The 19,315-nt window shown below is 35.8% G+C and overlaps 1 protein-coding gene across 3 annotated transcripts in view; it reads right to left on the bottom strand.

The window, feature by feature from the left end:
* PDS5B (PDS5 cohesin associated factor B) overlaps positions 1-19,315 on the bottom strand; it is a 96,798-nt gene that overhangs the window by 19,658 nt on the left and 57,825 nt on the right. For all 3 annotated transcript variants that reach the window (XM_056490414.1, XM_056490431.1, XM_056490421.1), the window contains exons 16-25: positions 17,845-17,984; positions 17,654-17,769; positions 16,555-16,660; positions 14,762-14,922; positions 13,976-14,099; positions 13,068-13,226; positions 12,181-12,249; positions 10,032-10,168; positions 5,747-5,870; positions 135-339 (exon numbers count right to left, since the gene is read on the bottom strand). In XM_056490414.1, the coding sequence (XP_056346389.1) occupies positions 135-339; positions 5,747-5,870; positions 10,032-10,168; positions 12,181-12,249; positions 13,068-13,226; positions 13,976-14,099; positions 14,762-14,922; positions 16,555-16,660; positions 17,654-17,769; positions 17,845-17,984 (1,341 nt within the window). The remainder of the gene's footprint in view (positions 1-134; positions 340-5,746; positions 5,871-10,031; positions 10,169-12,180; positions 12,250-13,067; positions 13,227-13,975; positions 14,100-14,761; positions 14,923-16,554; positions 16,661-17,653; positions 17,770-17,844; positions 17,985-19,315) is intronic.

The following is a 19,315-nucleotide window of genomic DNA, read 5'->3' as shown; positions in this document are numbered from 1 at the left end:
TTCATTAGTTACCTCCAAACCAAATTTACAGTGGTTCTGTGTATAAAAACAGACAACTACCAATGCTTTCAGTCTACTCACATTTATATTTAAACTACAGCACTTGTAGCAAAAAGTGACTTTTATTCTCTTACCACTAACTGCTGCATGTTGCTTCAGATACTCCCTTCTGACATTTATGTTCTTCACAAGGCACTGCCTAGCATGAGCTCTTCTCTCTTTCACGGGATCTTTTGCACACAGTGCACAAATAGCCATATATTCTAGTGGCAGCCGTAGTCTAGAAAGGCCTTTGTGAAGTTTCTGAGCAAATATTTGTCTCACTTGGTAACATTCATCCTATTGAAAAAAAAACAAAAGGCAAAACTGAAAAACACAACAAACTTTTCTTAAAGCAATATAAACTGTAAAATAAAGCATGGAAGCTCAGGTAAATATGCTAAAATCAATTAGACCTTGAAGCCACTGAAATATAGGAATTGCAAGATTTTTTTTTAATGCCAGTTCAGAGCAATTTAATTGAATTTATCATCTGAAGCTTCCTTTAAGCTCAGAAGAAGAGCTAAAGTTCAAAAATTATGGAGGAAGATATCACACTCGGGACCCAAGGTCTAATTTAGCATAGTACTAATGTATAGAGTTACTGAAATTGTTTACAGGTGGGTCACTTACTCTGTAAAGCCAAAGTCAAAAATCTGCTGAAAACATTTCAGCCACCAGTAACCACCACCAGTGTTGATTTTACTGCTACGATTTCACACTTTCATCAAGACATTAACATTAAAAACTGAATAAAATTCAACAGAATTACCATATAAGGTGAAACACTGAAGAGAGTACCAAGCATTTCCATTATACTATGCACTACAACTGACCATAGAAGAGAATTATCTGTGTCTAACAACTGCCAAAAACCACAAAGTAAAACAGTATTAAGGCAGCAATTGTAGTTCTACAGTTTATTAAGCAATGTGTCCCCAGAAAAGGCATGAACTTTAATTTTTTTTGTATGAAAATAATCTACACATACCATTTAATACATGACAAACCATTTACTAACACAGGACAAGGAAACCACCATGTAGAGAAGACTTTGAAGAAAGTATGCAGAAAAGCTTAAGGTAAACAATGTCACCAAAATAGCTTGGCACATTTAACCTGCCAAAAAAAGGTCAAGAGGAAAGATTTATCTTTGAATATTAAGAAAAAAAATATTAACAGGAGTAAGCAGCTATTTTAGTCAAATGACAGTTTTGAAAGGATTGAAGAGGGTTTCCAGTTATCAGCCAACTGGAAGTACAGAGCCAAAACCTAGCCAACTGGAAACACTGGCTCTGCTAAATTTGCAAATGGCATCAGTGGTCCCTCTGTCCCCACCAGAAATGAAATTGAGAAGAAATTTTTTTCAATCAAGCCCCATTTTCTCCTTTTAGTGCTCCAAGCAATACTCCCCCTGTGTGGACTGAAATTCTGAACCACCTGCTGTAGCCAGAGTTGAAGTAACCCAAGCCCACAAACCCAAACCATGAGATCTGCTCAACATCTCCTGTCTCCTCATAGCAAATCCACCCCCACAGGAGGCTAAGATAGAGCCCTCATTTCACCTAAGTCTAAAGCCTTTAGGAAACTCAGAAGAGACTGATGCTTGGATAGTGTTTCAGCAGGGAAACATCTGTCTCAGAGGACAAGGGAGGCACAGTTGGTTGTTACTGATGGTATTGTGTGGTCAATTGGAATGACTATAATTTCTTTATCTTTTAATATTGGGAATAACCTTAAATTCGACTCAGTTACACTAGTTCACTAGGAAGATGAGGGAAAAAACCAAAGTATGCTATTTTTACCAACATACACAAACTCCATAAACTAATCCAATTTTATATATCTACATCTCTGAATTTAATGCCAATTCATCAGAAGTTCACCATTTAAAAGCATCGAAAAAATACATATTTGCAAAACATCATGTACCACTCAGACACAGCTCTGATTCATCAAATACAACACCATGAGTTAACAAAGGAAACTGATAAAGCTCTGGGATTTTTTTTAAACAAATGAAACTTATGCAATCTACAAGATTTATTCTAAATACAATTAAATTGCATTTTCAATAGCAAAGCTTGTCAGATCTTAAATCGGATCTTAAAGTTTGTTAAACACTGAAGTACTATCATCAATTACTTTTCATTCTCTTTCAATATGAAGCTCTGCTGACATCAAAATTTATTCTGGAGATCAAAGAATTCAACTGCTGGTAAGCTTATAAGATTGGCTAAACACATTTGTAACTTATTTTAAAATTATTAAAACTATATGCATTTCATCATCATAAAGCCCCTGTTCACCAATGCCACTTTCATGCAACAGTTAGTGACAAAATTTTATTATGTGTTCTGCACTCCAATCATTATACACTACAAAACAGTAGCATCAGAGGAAAAAAAAAAGTGCCAGCAGAGAACCACAGCAAAACCTGTGCAATCATCACAGGCCTTAAAGGTAAGATTTTTACTGCTCTTTTCATTTGTTCTCTGATTTGCCCACTTAAAGGATCTTTGCTGTGAATTAAATAACACAAAACTAGAATCGGCCTTGATGTCACCTGATTTGTAGCTAGACTTGAAAGTATTAAGAATAAATTAACTTTTAGAGTAATCAGTATCTACCATCAAGAAATGGATTCTAACACTAACTACTAAGCATATATGTATGCATATGTGCACATGATAAAAAGCTAAAACAAAACAAAAAACAGTACCATTTTTAAGTGAAAAAATCATGAAAGCCATTACAGCTACTCTGCATCTGAGCATCACCACTGATAGTGAGAAAAGAAATTGGAGAAGGCCTCAAAAACATCTGGAAAAGTTATTTTTAAGTATTCAAAATCCATTATGATCTGCAGTGAAAACGAAAAGCAGAATTCCTGACCTGACAGAGCTTACAACCTAAATTCTAAAAAACAACTTAGAAAGTAACAAAAGGCAAAGAAATATCAATAAATGAAGAGGGAAAAGTGACAGAAATGATACTACAAAGGAACAGATTCTCCTGGAAGCGATGACAAAGCATATGGATATCCACAGGGAGGGGATTACAGACACCCAACACGTCCTTACAAAGGACAAATAATGCCTGACTGGTCTAAGCTATTACAGTGAAGTAAATGTGCAAATGGATAAGGGATGAGCAATTGATGCTGCCTACCTGGATTTCTGTAAGGGCTTTGACACAAGTATACACAGCATTGTTGTCCCTAAATTGGAGTGATATGGGTTTCAGAGATGGACTACTCAACTGATAAGAAACTGGCTGGATGGCCATGTCCAAGAGATTGCAGTAAAAAAAAAAAAAAAAAAAAAAAAAAGTCCAAATGGAGATCAGTAACAACTGGCGCACATGGGAATACTGGGACCAGCATTGTTAATTTTTGTTAATTACACAGATAGGAGGGTGGAGAACATCCCTCAGCAAGCCCATGGGCAACACCAAGCCAAGTGGTGCAGTGGATACACTGGAGGAAGGGCTGCCATCCAGAGGAACATTGGCAGGCTTGACGACTGGGCCCAGGGGAACACCAGGAGGTTGAAGAGCCCCAAGTGCAAGGTCCTGCACCTGGCTCCAGGCAATCCTCAGTATCCATACAGGCTGAGGGATGAAGGGATTGAGAGCAGCCCTGCAGAGGACTGGGGTCACTTGTGGATGAAAAACTGGACATGAACTTGCAGCCCAGTGAGCCATCAGAAGGGCTGCATCAGAAGAAGAGTGGCCAGTGGGGTCAGTGGTTGACATCTACTCTGCTCTCATGGGACCCCCATCTGGAGTGCTGTGTCCAGCTCTGGAGCAACAGTTTTAAACTGAAAGAGGTGAGGTTTATATTGGACATATGGATGAGATTTTTTACTGTGAGAGTGGCAGGACACTCCATCACTGGAGATGTTCAGGGCCAGGTTGGACAGGACTTTGAGCAACCTGTTCCAGTGGAACAAGTCCCTGACCACAGCAGGGGAGTTTAATGAGGTGATCTTTATGGGTTCCTTCCAGTCCAAAGTATGCTATAATGCTACAGTAAAATGTGATACTAACTGGTTCATAAATTTTGAGAATCCTATCATGTTCTAATTTGAATCTTATCTCACAAAATTCCCTTTTGAAAATTCAGGGAAATTAGACACAAAAAAGGTGACAACACAGCTGTTAGAATATCCACTAACAGTTAAGACTGTTATAGCTGGAAAATAAGTGATAAAAGTGAGAGACAGTGGAGAACACCTTAACATACTGAAAAGAGTATCAAAACAATGATGCAAAATTCTGATAGGAACTACAAGGTTAACATTTGCAATGAAGAAAGATTTGACACAGGAGGGAAATGACTGAAGAAATGAACGGATTTTGATCATTGGGTTCACAAGAAAACAGAACATGAAAACATTACGTGGACAAGGTTAGTTTGGCATGACAAGATCCAGCTTGAGTATCCCTTCTGGAGTAGAGACAGAACTAATTTGTCATTACATTGAGAGCCTATTTTTCTCTTGACTAATTTTGTTTTTAACCGTAAAAATCTTTATAGCTCATTCTGAAGCAAGACTAATATTTCTATTCAGTTTTGGAATATGAAAGCTGAGAAGTATCAGACTTTGCTTTGGGTGTAAAGTCCTTCATTACCACTGAATTATGGCTGTAGTTTTGCTAGATTTCATCTGCTTAAGTAGTTTAAAGCTTTGTTCCATTTGTTTTTTTATAGCATTTGGGAACTGAGTAAGGGCTCCTTTTCACAGGAACACAGAAGCTTAAAATGCACATAAACATAGTTACAACACATCTAATAGGGATTGTCTTGCTCTGATACAGGAATGATTTTTCTAGACTAACTGTAACCAACTCCAAGCAACTTTAGAAACTGAAGAAGATACCCTATGATATATCCACACAAGAGCCATACTCTGTATTTGCTAACATTAAATGCCACTTTAAAGTCTTCTGACATTTAAAATGGGTCACAGCTTTTAAAGCTTTAGCTGGACACAAGGAAGTAAGGTCTAAGATGGCATATCATTATTACTGCAGGTATCTTCTTGTCAGGATTCCCTCCAGAGGATTTCTTGACTTCTGGAAAGCCAGAATACCAGCAGCTACACAAATAACAACAACAGAAGTCCCTTCATGGCCATCTTACTCTTGGGGTATAAATCAATTTCTGCATGATTTGCTAAGCCAGAATTTGAGAGGGTCCCCATATCTCTACTTACAATTTGAGAGTTATTTCCTTACTATGGGCTCACAGGCAGAAAGAGCAAAATTCCAGCATCTGCTAAGGATTATCTTCCTATTTCTTCTAACATTTGAAGGATGCTTATTATTTTTGCAGACCTCTGCATTCCAAATACATTCTACCTAAGTACTGAGAAACCAAGGTCACCGTTTTCACCATGGTTCAACATACTTCACATCACCTCAATTTAACTTCTAGTAATGTTACCATGCAGCTGGGGTATTACTTGAATACATACTGCATTTCTTAGTCTAGCAGTATTCTACCATTTGACTACTCAAAGTTAGTATTTCCCCCAATGGACAACCCAGTACTACAGTTTTCAGGATTATGTAACAGAGAAATAATTTCATGCCAAGTCTGAATATCTTGATTAAAACCAGATTCCCAGAAATATACATAACATACAGAACAAACAACTATATACTCATACATCTGCTGATAACCCACAAAAAATTTCCTTACATTTATGGCTAATGCACACAGCTGGTATTGTTCTAAGGTGATGATTTCATGGTAACAAGGTTCTTGTGCCAACTTCACAATAGCATTTCCTGCAGCCAGCCTCAAGCGAGACATATCAGGTTTACTGAAAAACAAGCACATGGATTGCGAAGGTTAATTAATAAAAAAATTATTTAATTATTTGACTTAATTAAATCCAGTAAGTTTGCATCACTGAAAAACAAGTCCTTAAAAGGAAAGAAGTTCCTGTGAACTTAGCCACCCCCATGCCAACATAAGCAATTCAAACACAAAGTAATTTTCAGAGGACCACATTTTACAGCCTATTCCCACTTATCCTTACCTGGTCCCAACCTGGTAATAAAAAATTTTCCATCGAACTTCCTAAAAGTTCCACATGGGTGTGAAACAGTTCTAGCTGTGCACTGAGCCAGGACAGTCCATACTGCCTCAAGAGACCTCATCTACCAGTAGAATACTTCTGTTCAGCTTGCTGGTTCTCCTTCAGCAGGAGAGTCCTGCCAAAGAAATAGCCAGCCCATTTCTAGTCCTCAAACTTGCCAAACTTTTCCAGCTCAAAATCCATTCTTCAGGGCAAAATAAATTAAGATTAATTAGACACTGTAATACATGACTAAGTGACTTTTATTTCAAGACAAAAGCAAAATATCTTTTGAACACAACCACTGAAAATATCATATATCAGATGTGTTGCAAATTTTCTACAGCACAGATCTATGATATTCTAGACTCCAAAAGTTTTTTAATAATTTTGCTCTTGGTGAGTATTAGTTTAAGAAAAAATCAGAGAGTATTTCAACAAAACCTCAGTTCAACTTCATATCTAATATCAATACTTTCAGCAACTGCTAGTGTCCTCTGATAGTGTAGTCTTACTTTATGCTTAGCATAGGCTAAAATCAAAATCCTACTTCAAAAAAAAAGGAAGAGTAAAACTAGATGTTCTACCTAACCATAAACAGAGAAATTATATAATCTTGAATTCTGTAGGACTGTTTATGACTTATAAAAATAAAAATAAAGACTTGGACAGTTTAGATACTGTTTATTGATAAAATTAGGTATTAAAGAAATTACAAGACTGGTAAATTTAACCTACACATGCTGACATCTCAAAGAAATCAGTTATTGATTTAAAAGCAATTCAAAAAAGTTATCAATCCTACTGCTTCAAAGTGTGAAGGATGAACAACAGAAGGGATTTGTTGTCCAAGTGGGACCTTGCCTTAACCTGATACTCCAGGCTGAACCATGCTTTGAAGTAAAAAAAAAAAATTCCCTTTCACTGTCACTGAAAGGTAGAGTTATGTAGATTTCAAGAGGCAGAGGCAGATAAGGGCAGATGAAGGCAATAACAGCAAGGTTATAAATGACTGATGGCCTCAACAGCATCTCAGGCTCCTGAGCCCTGCCACTTTCACTTAATTCAATTATCTTTAGCAAATTATTAAACACTATTTAAAACACAAGTGCAAGCCATGAACACTAAAACTGACTCACACAGAATGACCTCATATCAAGTACAGTCTAAAAGGTTATGTTCTGTACTGAACAGACAATTTTACTCTTTTCAAAGCCTACTCCAAGTCAGAAGGAACAGTATCAGGTTTGCACAGAATGGACACAGTAAGCATTGCCAGAAAGAAGATATCCTTATTGCACTCAATGGGTGAAGAACAAAGGTCAGAAAGTGTCAGCAAGTTCCATGCAGAACTAACAAGCCTGAAACATCATCTCTGCTTCAGGTTTTGAGAGTAATTGTTAATGTAGGCAGTATAGCTCACACAAAGACAATGGATTGGCCCTTCTACCAGTTTGAAGCTTTCCTGAAAAGCATCAGTGAGAATCACAAAATAATTATTACATGTCCCATCAACAGGGCTCTTGCCTCATTCAGCAGTGGGTGCACATTTTCCCTAGTCTTCCTTTTGTCATTTACTTACAGAAGCTCTTCTGGTAGCCTTTGCCACTTCTCACTAGATTTTATCCCACTTGGGATTTGGTTTCCTAACTGTATCTCAGATGGTGTTCTCTGTACTCCTGCCAGATTACCCATCTCTGCTTCCTTCTTCTGTATACCTCATACAACCATAGAACAGTTGGGGCCAGAAGGGACTGTTAAAGCTCATCTAGTCCAGCCCCCTGCAATGAGCAGGTACTTTTGGAGGTCTGTCCAACCTGACTTTGAATGTTTCCAGGGATGGGGCAGATATCCTCCCTGGGCATCCTGTTTCAGTGTTTCAACATTTTCACCATAAAAAAAAAAAATTCCTTCTATCTACAGGCTCCATTTAAATACTGACAGGTCACAATAAGGTCTCCCCAGACCCTTTTCTTCTCCAGGCTGATCAAGTCCAACTCACTCAGCCTTTCCTCATAAAATGTTCCAGCCCTCTGATGATTTTTATGATCCTTCTCTGAACATGCTCCTCCAGGTCCATGTGTTTCCTGTGCTGAGAACCCCAGAGCTGGATGCAGTACTTTGGATAGGGTCTCACCAGAGTGAGTTAAAGAGGCAGAATCAAATCCCTCGACCTCTAGCCATGCTTCTTTTGATGCAGGACACAGTTGGCTTTCTGGGATGTAAGCACACATTGTTGGCTCATGTCCACCCTTTCATCCACTAGTGTCCCCAAGTAGTACTCTACAGGGCTGCTCTCAATCCCTCTTTTTGTGTTCGAATTTTGCTCATCCCAGGTACTGATACTTTGCTGAAGTATCTGCCTGACTTTCTGCTGTGACCACTCTTGAGCACTGAGGAGTGATTTTCAAATACCACGTAACTAGCTTTCTTGGGCCCCTCTTCCCTCCAGGCCTTATCTAATGGGACCCTACAAGCACATTCTTGTAGAGACCCAAGACTGTTCTCCTGAAGTCCAGTCCAATCTTGCCTTCTGACCTCCTTCTTGCACTCAGGATTTTGACCTCCAGCATCTTAGGGTCATTATAGCCAAGATTGCCTTCAATCTTCACATTCCCAGTAAGACTCTCTTTGCAGTCATGTATGAGGTCCTGCAGAGAGCATCTCTTCATTAGGTCCTCCACCAGTTGTGTCAAAAAGTGTTATTGATGCTGCCCTGGATTGTTATGCACTGCTGTATTGCTCTTCCAGGAGATATCGGAGAGGCTGAATTTCTCCACGAGAATTTTAAAACGAAGAACTGATCATACCATTATATAAAATTTCTACTATTACTTTTGAGTAGAAAAGGAGTGGGAAAATTAAATTTCTGAAACAAACACAGTAAAGAATCATCATTCCAAGCATGAAAACACACAGGATCTAGAGAACCAATCTATTCAATAACTACTGCATAACACAACTATGTGCTTCAAGTAGTCCTGCTGAAAAGCTAAATTGCTGCCACTCATCTCCCTGGCAACTGCTACCAATGGTCACATTATAAAATTTAAAACTACAAAACAATTATTTACAATGAACTTTAGGACAGACTACACAGTTGCTACAAAGATAGATAGTTCTCAGGTTTGCAATTTAGCACACACAATATGGATTCTATATCTGCATAACTACTGTATAATATTAACTCTACCTGAAAATCAGAACCTTTTTAAACATACTGACACAATTTACCCATGCCCTTAATGGTTTTTGTAGACATAATTTTTCAATGTTTGGCAAGCAATAGTAGTTGACAATTTGTCACGTTTCCTACCATGGAGGATTAAGAAGATATCCAGAAAAACAAGCTAACAGTCACCTAAAAGGTAAATTATTTATTGAGACTTAATCCTGTTTACACGTTTCCTTCTTGCTTTCAGTTCTAGAGACCTCAAGGGATTAGCCTGCCTCCAAGCAGATGTGTCTTGTGTATTAAGTATTTCCACCTGGTTTATACAACACATTATCATTCTTTATTAGAAAGCCCACCCATTGCCATTTGGCATACACAGCAATTGGCACACCAAGTACAGCAAGCTGCATAAAAAATTAAAACCAATTTTCAGTGGGAAGGAAGAAGTTGCACAGTTTATTCCTGAAATATGAGTAATGGCCTATGAAAGAGATAAATAAAAGCAAGAATATAAAATCTAAAATTCAGCTGCGTGTACAGTGTTACAAAACCTGAGACACAGCAAGTTTATGTAGGAACCAGTCAAGCTTACCATTATATCTTATGAAATAAGATGTATAAATTGTATAAAGCAGTCTAACAGAATAGTTTACACACACTACTTCGAATAAAACTCTGCCCCCCACTCCATCATCACAGACATGAAAAGATTACCATCTGTTATGTACCTTATTTTCCCCTGCTCTGTTAAATCTCCATCACTGTGTAATATTGTTGTTAGTAATCTCAGAGTAGATGTTCCTGACTTGCTGTGATTGTTCTTCATTCCTAGCAACCACCGAACCATCATCTTGATAGCCTGAATCTGAAAAAAAAAAAAAAAAAAAATAGATACCAAAAAGTCAAATAATATCAAAAGCCTAATTTTAAAAATAATCTTTATCTTATTTTTATCACATGGTATTCTTTCTCAGGTGCTTTTTGCTGGTACAAACATAAGTCTGTCAGGACTGTAAAACATCATTTAAATACTGAAAGATAACTAGACATACTCTCACTCTCTCACTAGACAGCAACTTTACATTGAAAGTCCCAAGCGAGTATTACAGCAAATAAAAATTTTACATTTTTACATGTTAAGGTTTGAGCTGCTTCTTCTATAAGCAATCACATATTTTGTTCTTTGAAAACGTTTTCTTAATTGACCTTACATTGTGAAATAGGCTAAACGGTTTATACTTACTAAGAAAATATTAGTGGATCAAAAAGAAGAACACATTTATATATTACTATAATTCACAGAATATTCTGAGTTGGAAGAGATCCACAAGGATCAACAAGTCCAGTGAATCAACCATACCGGGACTGAGCTAGGCTGGACAACACTAAAAGTTACTTTTCAGCAGTCCTTCCCACTTTCACACTCCAACTTGCTAGTTTTAAAATTCCCATTAGATATATAATAACATTACAAAAGGAAAAAGAAGCTTGTAAAACAAGAATGAAGAAAATATACTATCACGGAGAAATAATTTATAAACTAATGGCATGGTCTACAGCATACATTATGTAGCAATAAATACTAATTAATAGTAGCAGTAATAAATGTTAATTAAATTTGAAAATCAATTTTCACAATAATCTATTTTCACCTGTAAATAAATGCTTATTACAGTTTTCAGGCTTGGCTTCAAATTCAAATTGCCTTAAGAATTTCTGTGGGCTAATTACCTTCCAAATAGCCAAATGTATGAGAAGTTTTATCAATATAAAAGTACATTTTAGAGAGTTATTACAGCTCCACAAATAGTTTAAAATAATTACGAAAAACAATTAATATTTACTACTTCAAGTTACATGCATAATCACTGAAGTGAAATCATGTCTATTTAAAGCTAGCACTTCATTAGATTGAAACAAAGGTGCATTCTTCTAACAATTTTTGGAGTGTATGTGTAACTATGGAATCACATAAATATGAAAAATATCCTTTGTGTAGTCAAACAACTAAAAGCAACAAATCAACTCCAAAAAAATCCAAGACTTTCCAAACTGCAAACCAAAGTACTTACTAACCTAGCAGAAAAACAGGTCTGCTTGGAATAGCTTGACAATTTTGAGAGAAGGCAAAGAATTTTTTAAAATAAAAGCAACTTCACTCAAAAGACATTAGAAACTAAACAACTGATATAACATAGAACATACTACAAAAGACAAGCATCCCATTCTGAAAGACATGAAACCAAAATCTATCCCAGTTCTGAAGAGCATTTAAAAACCAAACACAGATAAAGAACATATTTTCCCCACCATGAGTCTATTCCTAATTCACTGAAAAACTGACAGTATCTCTTAAAGAGTACAGAAATTGTAATACACTTACTCCAAAATAAGAAAAAGCCTGAGACAGCATTTGAAAGTGAAGTACCAAAACAAACCCCCTACCATTTTAAAGTGATTTTTTCCTTAAATCCAGGTTTTTCTCTAATACACACAGAAAAAATAAGCAATGTAACAGATTTATTTGTTTGAGGAAACTGACAAAACCAAATCCCGTTTTTCTTCTTCCAAAACAACACTGAAAGTTTCTTGGAATGTCATAAATATTCAAGAGAAAAAGAAAAGACTTTCAACAAAATTTCTGTACTATTTAACTCCTACATTGAAGGGGAAAAATAATTTTACTTTAAGTAATCCAGCTATCATCACAATTAAGTGTCAGAAAACAAAACTAAACCTATAAAGAGCTTATACACAAACTTAATGAAATGCATACATAAATTTATGCATAAAAGAGTTACAATACCTGCTCTTAAGAGAAAATCCTTATGAAGTATAACAAACATAATAGATAGGAAAAGAGTGTGTGCTACTTACTTTAACAAGGGTTTCAGGAGACACTTCTTCATCTGGGACCCAAAGTTTTGTTGTCTTTTTTCCTGGAAGCTAAACCAAATGTTACATTTGTTATATTACTGTTACTCTTCAGTGAAACTTGTAACCTCCTCTTTCCTGTTTGCTTCTGGAAACAATACAGCAGCACTGTACTGGTCAGCTTTATGCCTTCCATATCCTACAGAAGTAACCACTACAGAAGTGAAAAACTCATTATCCAAGTATCAGAAAATTTAAGTTTAGTAAAGGGATTGGTTGTTATTATCTGAAAACTATTACTTCAGAGCATAATATCCATAACATAAACATAAAATAACATAACATAACATAAACATAACATATCCATAACATAACATAAAAATAACTTACAGCTTTTCCATATCCAGTAGATTGGAATCTCATGCACATTTTACTGTTATAGACAGTGTATCTTTCCCTAAGCAATTTCTAACAATGCATGAGTTCATTTTTTTAGTTCATAATCACCTTACAATCAATATAAAATTGTTCAAAAAATTAAAATTCAGTCTTCATTTTAAATAGCATATTTTAATTTCAAATGTGATTTTTGTGAAGTATATTACAACTCGCTCAAGATAAGAAACAGAGTGAAGTCATAACAATTTTTTAATCAACGCCAAGTCACAAGTGATAAAATGCTGTGCTATGCAGCTCATATCTTTTGTAAGACTCCCAAATTACTAGAACTCTCCTTTCCTATACTGCAGGTTTTCAATGGAGTCAAACTTGAAGAAATCAAAATACAACTGTATACAAAAAGCAGAACCAGCATGCCAAATATTTTCCCTTGCTGGGTATGACACTACAGGAAAAGCATACTCTTAATACAAGGTTTAAAAAATACTCACCCTATCGTTCATTAGCAAATCTTTAACAATAAAAGTTGCAACCAAAGATTTTAAAGGGGCAGCAAATTGGTCAGGTGCAAGCATGGCTATATGGCCAATAGTAACCAACGGTGTAATGAGGTGCTCAAAATTGCTTGGATCCAGACTTTTATGCAGTGGCTAAAAAAATAAAAGGGAACAAATGCAGGTATTACTGATATAATCTGTGTCTTACAGACAGGATGGGAATCACTTCATATCAAGTTTTCCATGTCTGCTTCAGAAAAACAATTTTAGAAGAACTATTGATTATTTAATTTTAAAGATACACTCATCAACCCATCAAGTCTTCCTCAAGTCAGAGGAAACGTCAATATGACAGGCAAAATATTTATCACCCCTACATAGCTCAAAAAGTGACAGCTCCAGCATGACAATTTAGGAGACAAATTGTCTATTTCTTGTAGGAGAATTAGATCTTGAGATATCAAGTCCTGTAATGGACTGTGATTCAGCCTTCAAGACAAGAGGCTGATGGCCACTAATTAAAAAGTACATTTGCACTTAAAGCTATAAAACTTATTTAGTCTGTACCACAATTCAGTTTTCCATAATTTCTGCAACGATTTAAACACTTTTGACCATTTTCAACCAGGGTAAGGAGTAGCATATGGTTCTTTCCATAAATAGTTCATAGTTCTAGTATATAGTCCAGCACTTGGCTTCGCTCTATCAGCTCTTAAAATATGTAATCTAAAACAAGATGAACCATGAGAGACAAGAATACTCCCTACTACCATTCTTCAGGCCAAAATCATGTAAAAGGAAAGGGGAAAATCATATTTCCAAAATCTGCTACAACTTGCAACTTAGTTTACATGTGCGATATAAAAAAAATCAGTAAAAGAAAGTTAAATATCTAATGTTACCTCAAATATCTGTGCAAACTGCGTTTCTTTGCTGGAAAATATTGCATGGATGCAGTGAATAGCATACTTGGCTTGACGAGGAGGTCCCTTTTTAGCTTTATGATGTAACACTGGAAGCAAAGCACTAAATATTTGTGTAACAAAACAAACAGACAAACAGACCAAGAGATATAAGTAATTTCACAAACTGAAAATTTTTCAAAACATCAAACTAGCAGAGAAGTACAGATATACATATAAAAAACACAACACTTCTGCAAAAGCACTAATTGCTTTTGCTTGGGTAATTTCATTCAAAAAAAATTTATATAACCTGCAAGCAAAAAACCTCAATTTTTTTGTTGATAGGATATCATGAGGCAAAATAGGCATTTATATCTGCACAGATACCAAATGTTCTTTTGAAAATATTTTTGCCTACCATATCACCATTACATTTCAAGGAATGCTTTTACACTGCATAGACTTTTTATATATATATATATATACACACATATATATACATATATAACCTAGGAAAGAATAAGTAATTCTGAAGGGCAACAATATAAATTAGAGTGGTATTAGTGGCATACCAGTTGTCACTACTTTGGGTATATTCATTTCACTTCTATTCTTCAAAAAGCACTACATTTTAAAAATCTTTGAAAATTGGAAGTAATACTTTCTTCCAAAAGAATGCAGGATAATCACATTTTCATCTACAGGAGATGAAAAAAAAAGAGTGAGCACTTCCAAAATCCTATACAGTAAAGATCACTGCTCAGATTCAGACATAAAACTTACGATCGTATGTGAGGAAAGTCTTCTTCAATTTTACTTCCTGTGTTTTTGAAAATTTGTAATGCCGCTTCTGCCACTTTTTCATCATCCATTTTCAAGCAAGCAAGGAGAGATTCAAAAGTTTCAGCTGAATGAAATGAGATAGGGTGCGTAAACGAAAGTACCTGCCAAAATATGATGAAAGCCATGTTAACATTTTTTAAAGGCCCACTAACACTAGGACACTTCATCAAGAGTTATTTTCCACTGCCATACTGGAACATTTATAACTCTCCCTGTTTTTGACCCATGATGCACATTTCTCTTCTTTTTTAGTAGCTACTAAAGTTCTCTGTCTTTATATACGACCTCATTAGAATTAATTTATTTCCCCAGTCTCAGTTTCTTGTTATTCTGACTTATTTATACTTCTCAGTGGCTACATCTACATTAGCAAGTACTGGGTTACAGCAGGAGCAGATCTTAAGAGAAACACAACCGATGCTAAGGAAGCAATATTCATGTTCCAGGAGTTTTACTTCAGAGTATTTTTAGACTGACTAAATCCACTTTAGTCACTGCAACACAACATGTGCTTCTGAAGCCCATCTCAATTTTGTTCCTCTGAAAGGAGCCCGGCTTGTGTGCTTCCAGACTTTGTGTTGTTTCCTCAGGGGAAGGATTGATTCTGCTCTGAAGTGAAATTCCTATCTCTAAAATAGCAACATAGACACATTCAACAGGGTCTCTAGTCCCTCAAGCTTTCCACAGCAACTTAGCAGATTCTGTACCTCTCCTTCAGATTCCCGGACTTGATTGTTTTCAAGTATGAAAGTCTTCCCATGTTAAAAAAAATGAAATAAACCCTCAATTGATCCTCCTTGAAATTTGGTCTTTTCTTCATTTCTAGGTGTCTGTTGATTATTAGCGTCATTCCACATAAATATTCTGACCCATGGCAGAGAAACAATCATCAAAATCTAGAAACTTCTTCATATGCAGTCTTCTATTTTAACCAAGTTACCTTTCTTCCCACTTCTTTGTATGGCATTCTCGATGCTGGACTCCTATATTTGTCCACTCTGTATTATTCTCATGATATACAGACCTCTTTGTTTAGGGCAGTCTTACTCCTCTTCCTTAAATGTGTCATGTCGGTTCATACAAATATGTAAATACTGACTTGGAAGCCTTCATTCAAGCATATAGTCCTTCACAACATGATTCATTCTTTCTTACTCAGATGCATTCTTGTGCTACTAGGTATCTTGCACTTTTACCTAAATGTGCACATCTGGAAAAGGGCCACACCCTTTCAGGTGAATCTACTTAGTTAATCTAGAATACTCTGAAAACCTCAGTATGGGAGTCCTTCAGATTTTTAGGCCTGGGAAGTCAACTCCCAGCTGGACTACTTGATGGTCTTTGCTACATTAGCTGAGTCTGAAAATTACTCATACCTGAAATAGGTAGGACCCCAATTTTCATGGAGCACAGAGGAACTACAGTGTTGTATTGATATACAACAGGACAGTATATATTTACAAATCGCTGAATTCATGCTCTAATAAAACTCCACTGCTGCTGTCTCACACGCAACTACTTTCAGCTTCCAGAAAAGCTTCTAAATAATTTAAAAAATAACCTTACTTATATGTCAAATAAGATGAGCATAAAGCACAAAAATCCAAACCAGGTTCTTCCAGGTAGGCACCACATGCTTTTGACTAAAAGTAGTAAGTGCTAATTAAAAATTTATTTTAATGCAAGTGTTTGCAAAGTTTCCCATGCTCACTGACCACCAGGACTATACTTGCCTTAAGCAATTCAAGACCTGCTCTAATTGCCTGGTCAGTAGGTACACCCTCATCTTCATCATCAGCTGTTCCATCTATAGATTTGTTCACTTGCTTGATAAGGGCACTGAAAAGCAAAACAAAACATGGCTTTGTAATTACTGCAATTCCACCAGGTATGATTGTATCTTAAACTTTTGAAAACAATCTTATTAAAGTAACTTACTTAAAACATAAGCTTATTATAAAACAAATATGTCAACTACATACATAATCTGGTTGCCCTCATCTACTATAACCAAGTCAAAGGTTATGAAGCCTTACATTCTAAAATATTTATCCATCATGAATTAAGAACTATATACAAATTACTCTGGAAGGATGACCAAAATAAGAAAACAATTTGAGCATTACAAGCAACAAAATCAGCAAAAATTATGCTGAGGTTACAACTCACTACAGATTCTTAATAACTGATGGAAAATAACCGTTTACAGTACTTAGTCTCTAACCAAGAGGAAAAAAAAAAAAAAAACAAAAAACAAACATTTAACAGTTCTGGTAAGAGCTGATGACAAATTTACCAGACCTATCTCTTGCCTATTTCTTCTTGACAGTAAGGCTAATTTCAAATACTGCTGTTAGTTAAATAATAATTTCAGCAACTACTTTCCCCCACCCCCCCACAACTTTATTGGCTTACTCTTCTTTGAAGTCTTGCTGCCTCATCATCATAATCCTTACTTCCTCAGTTACATTACTATTTATGCCACTGTGAGCTAATATTCTGGGTGGAAACTTTCAGCCGAATAGTCGGGACAGAAATTTATTTTAAAATAAGTCAGCTGGTTACAAACCATACTTTGTCTATCAGCAACACATCCACTTTTAATGACAGGTCATCCCAGATAAGCTGAATGACAAAGCAATTGTTTTTGTGACTACATTCTGAACAAGGACACAAAAATCTCTATACAAAGTGAAACAGAAGAAAACATTGCAGGTCACCAAGCCTTAAGCCACACCCACCCAGCCTATTACTGTTTGTGCTTAAAGGCAAAGTAAGAAACCCCAATTACAAACCCTGTGATTATGGCTGACAACACACACAAAAAAATACCTGATGGATTCAGTATCAATGTGCACAGGAGCAATTCTCTCAAGAAGAAATTTTATCATTTCCAGGAAAGGATTTGTTGGTTGCTTTGGATTGCCCAACTTCTTTGTTATTTCCCTCTGAAATATAAGTTGCAATTAAATTTCTAATCAATTCTGTTCCAAAAGTATTCACATTTTACAAGCAATTCTTACCACGCATCCTTCAGCCTGTTTGCAAGAACAAGTTGGGCTAACAAGCATTTCTAACTGACTTCTTATTTTTTCATCATCTTCTAGAACTTGTGTGAACTTTTTCATGAAATCTTGAGCTTTCCCTGGATCAGGAAGGTTTCCTTTAAATAACCAAAATAAATCATTATTTATGTATTGCAAATTGCACAAGTTTAGAACATCATACAAACCACATAAAATCCAAACAAAACAGAAAGAAAAATCACAAAAAATCTCAAACCACAAAACTACTCAAAATGTGCAGACGTATCTATGAGGACACAAATTTCTACAAATTTCCTTAGGCTATTTGCTTTCCCCACCCTTCACACTCATTTTCCAGCAAGTCTAGTTGGTCAAGCCAGTAATATTACTAACAGCTGAAGCTGACCTCAGACTGCAAAGCCTAAACTCCACAACAAAATATACTCTGTATACAGATCACCCATTGCAACAAGTGTGAAAAACAAAAAGGGTATTTTTGCTAAATTACCCCTTAAGTAAACATATGCTTTACAACAGCTTAAAATATCCCCCCTAAAAAAAAAACCATTTAAAATGCTTTTCTTAAACTACATCCTCATTTTATATTGGCATTTCATATTATAGCAAGGCAATTTACAGGCAAAGGATTAGTCTACTATTTAAGATGCTTCATATTTTTGGTCTAGACAGTGTTAAGCAAAGTTGGTACAGAATGTGGTATAGCTCTACAGGATGGTTAGTTCGAAACAAGTTCTATTATAAATTTGTTTTGCTGTATCTATTTTTTTTAAATACAACCCAGAACTAAAAGTATAAGAAAAAATACAAACTGATGAAAAAAGGATTGGGATCATGGCCAATGAAGCAGCAAGGTTCATTTTTTTCCTCTGCATTTTTTGCAAAAATATGCATAGTCTTACGTAGTATATTTTTTTGCCAGAACAGATGACATTTTTTAAAGGTGTACTTGAAAACAAATTTTCAGAGTTGCAAAGCAAGTTTTTCTTCATACTAGTTTTAATGCTATTGACATGATGGGCCGAGGGAACAAAAAGTGTTGCTTGTTACTGGGTATTTCTTTGTTAACACTTCAGTTTACACAGGAGTTCTTCAGTTTTCCAAGTGCTTTCCTTGCTACTGAGCAAGGACTTACTAAGTTACTACATAGCTTAGTAGTTTAGTTAACATCCATGAATATATACTCTATAATAAATGCTAAAACACACATGAACACCCTAGATCATCTAGACCTTGAATTAGTCCACAATGCAGACAAAATGCTATGTGATAGGCTTCATGACTCATGAATTCTTACAGTAGGAAGGTAATTCTGCTTAGAGTTGCCTTCATTCTTAAAAGCATATTGCTGCATCACATTTATCATGATTTGCTTTAAATTTTATCTGCTGCAAAATGTCTTTTTATAAACTTACCCCAAATGATTTTTAAAGCAAGAAAGCAATATAGC

The sequence above is a fragment of the Oenanthe melanoleuca genome, chromosome 1, assembly GCF_029582105.1.
Source record: "Oenanthe melanoleuca isolate GR-GAL-2019-014 chromosome 1, OMel1.0, whole genome shotgun sequence".
Lineage (NCBI taxonomy): Eukaryota > Metazoa > Chordata > Aves > Passeriformes > Muscicapidae > Oenanthe > Oenanthe melanoleuca.
This window is presented reverse-complemented; position numbering and strand designations above follow the sequence as displayed.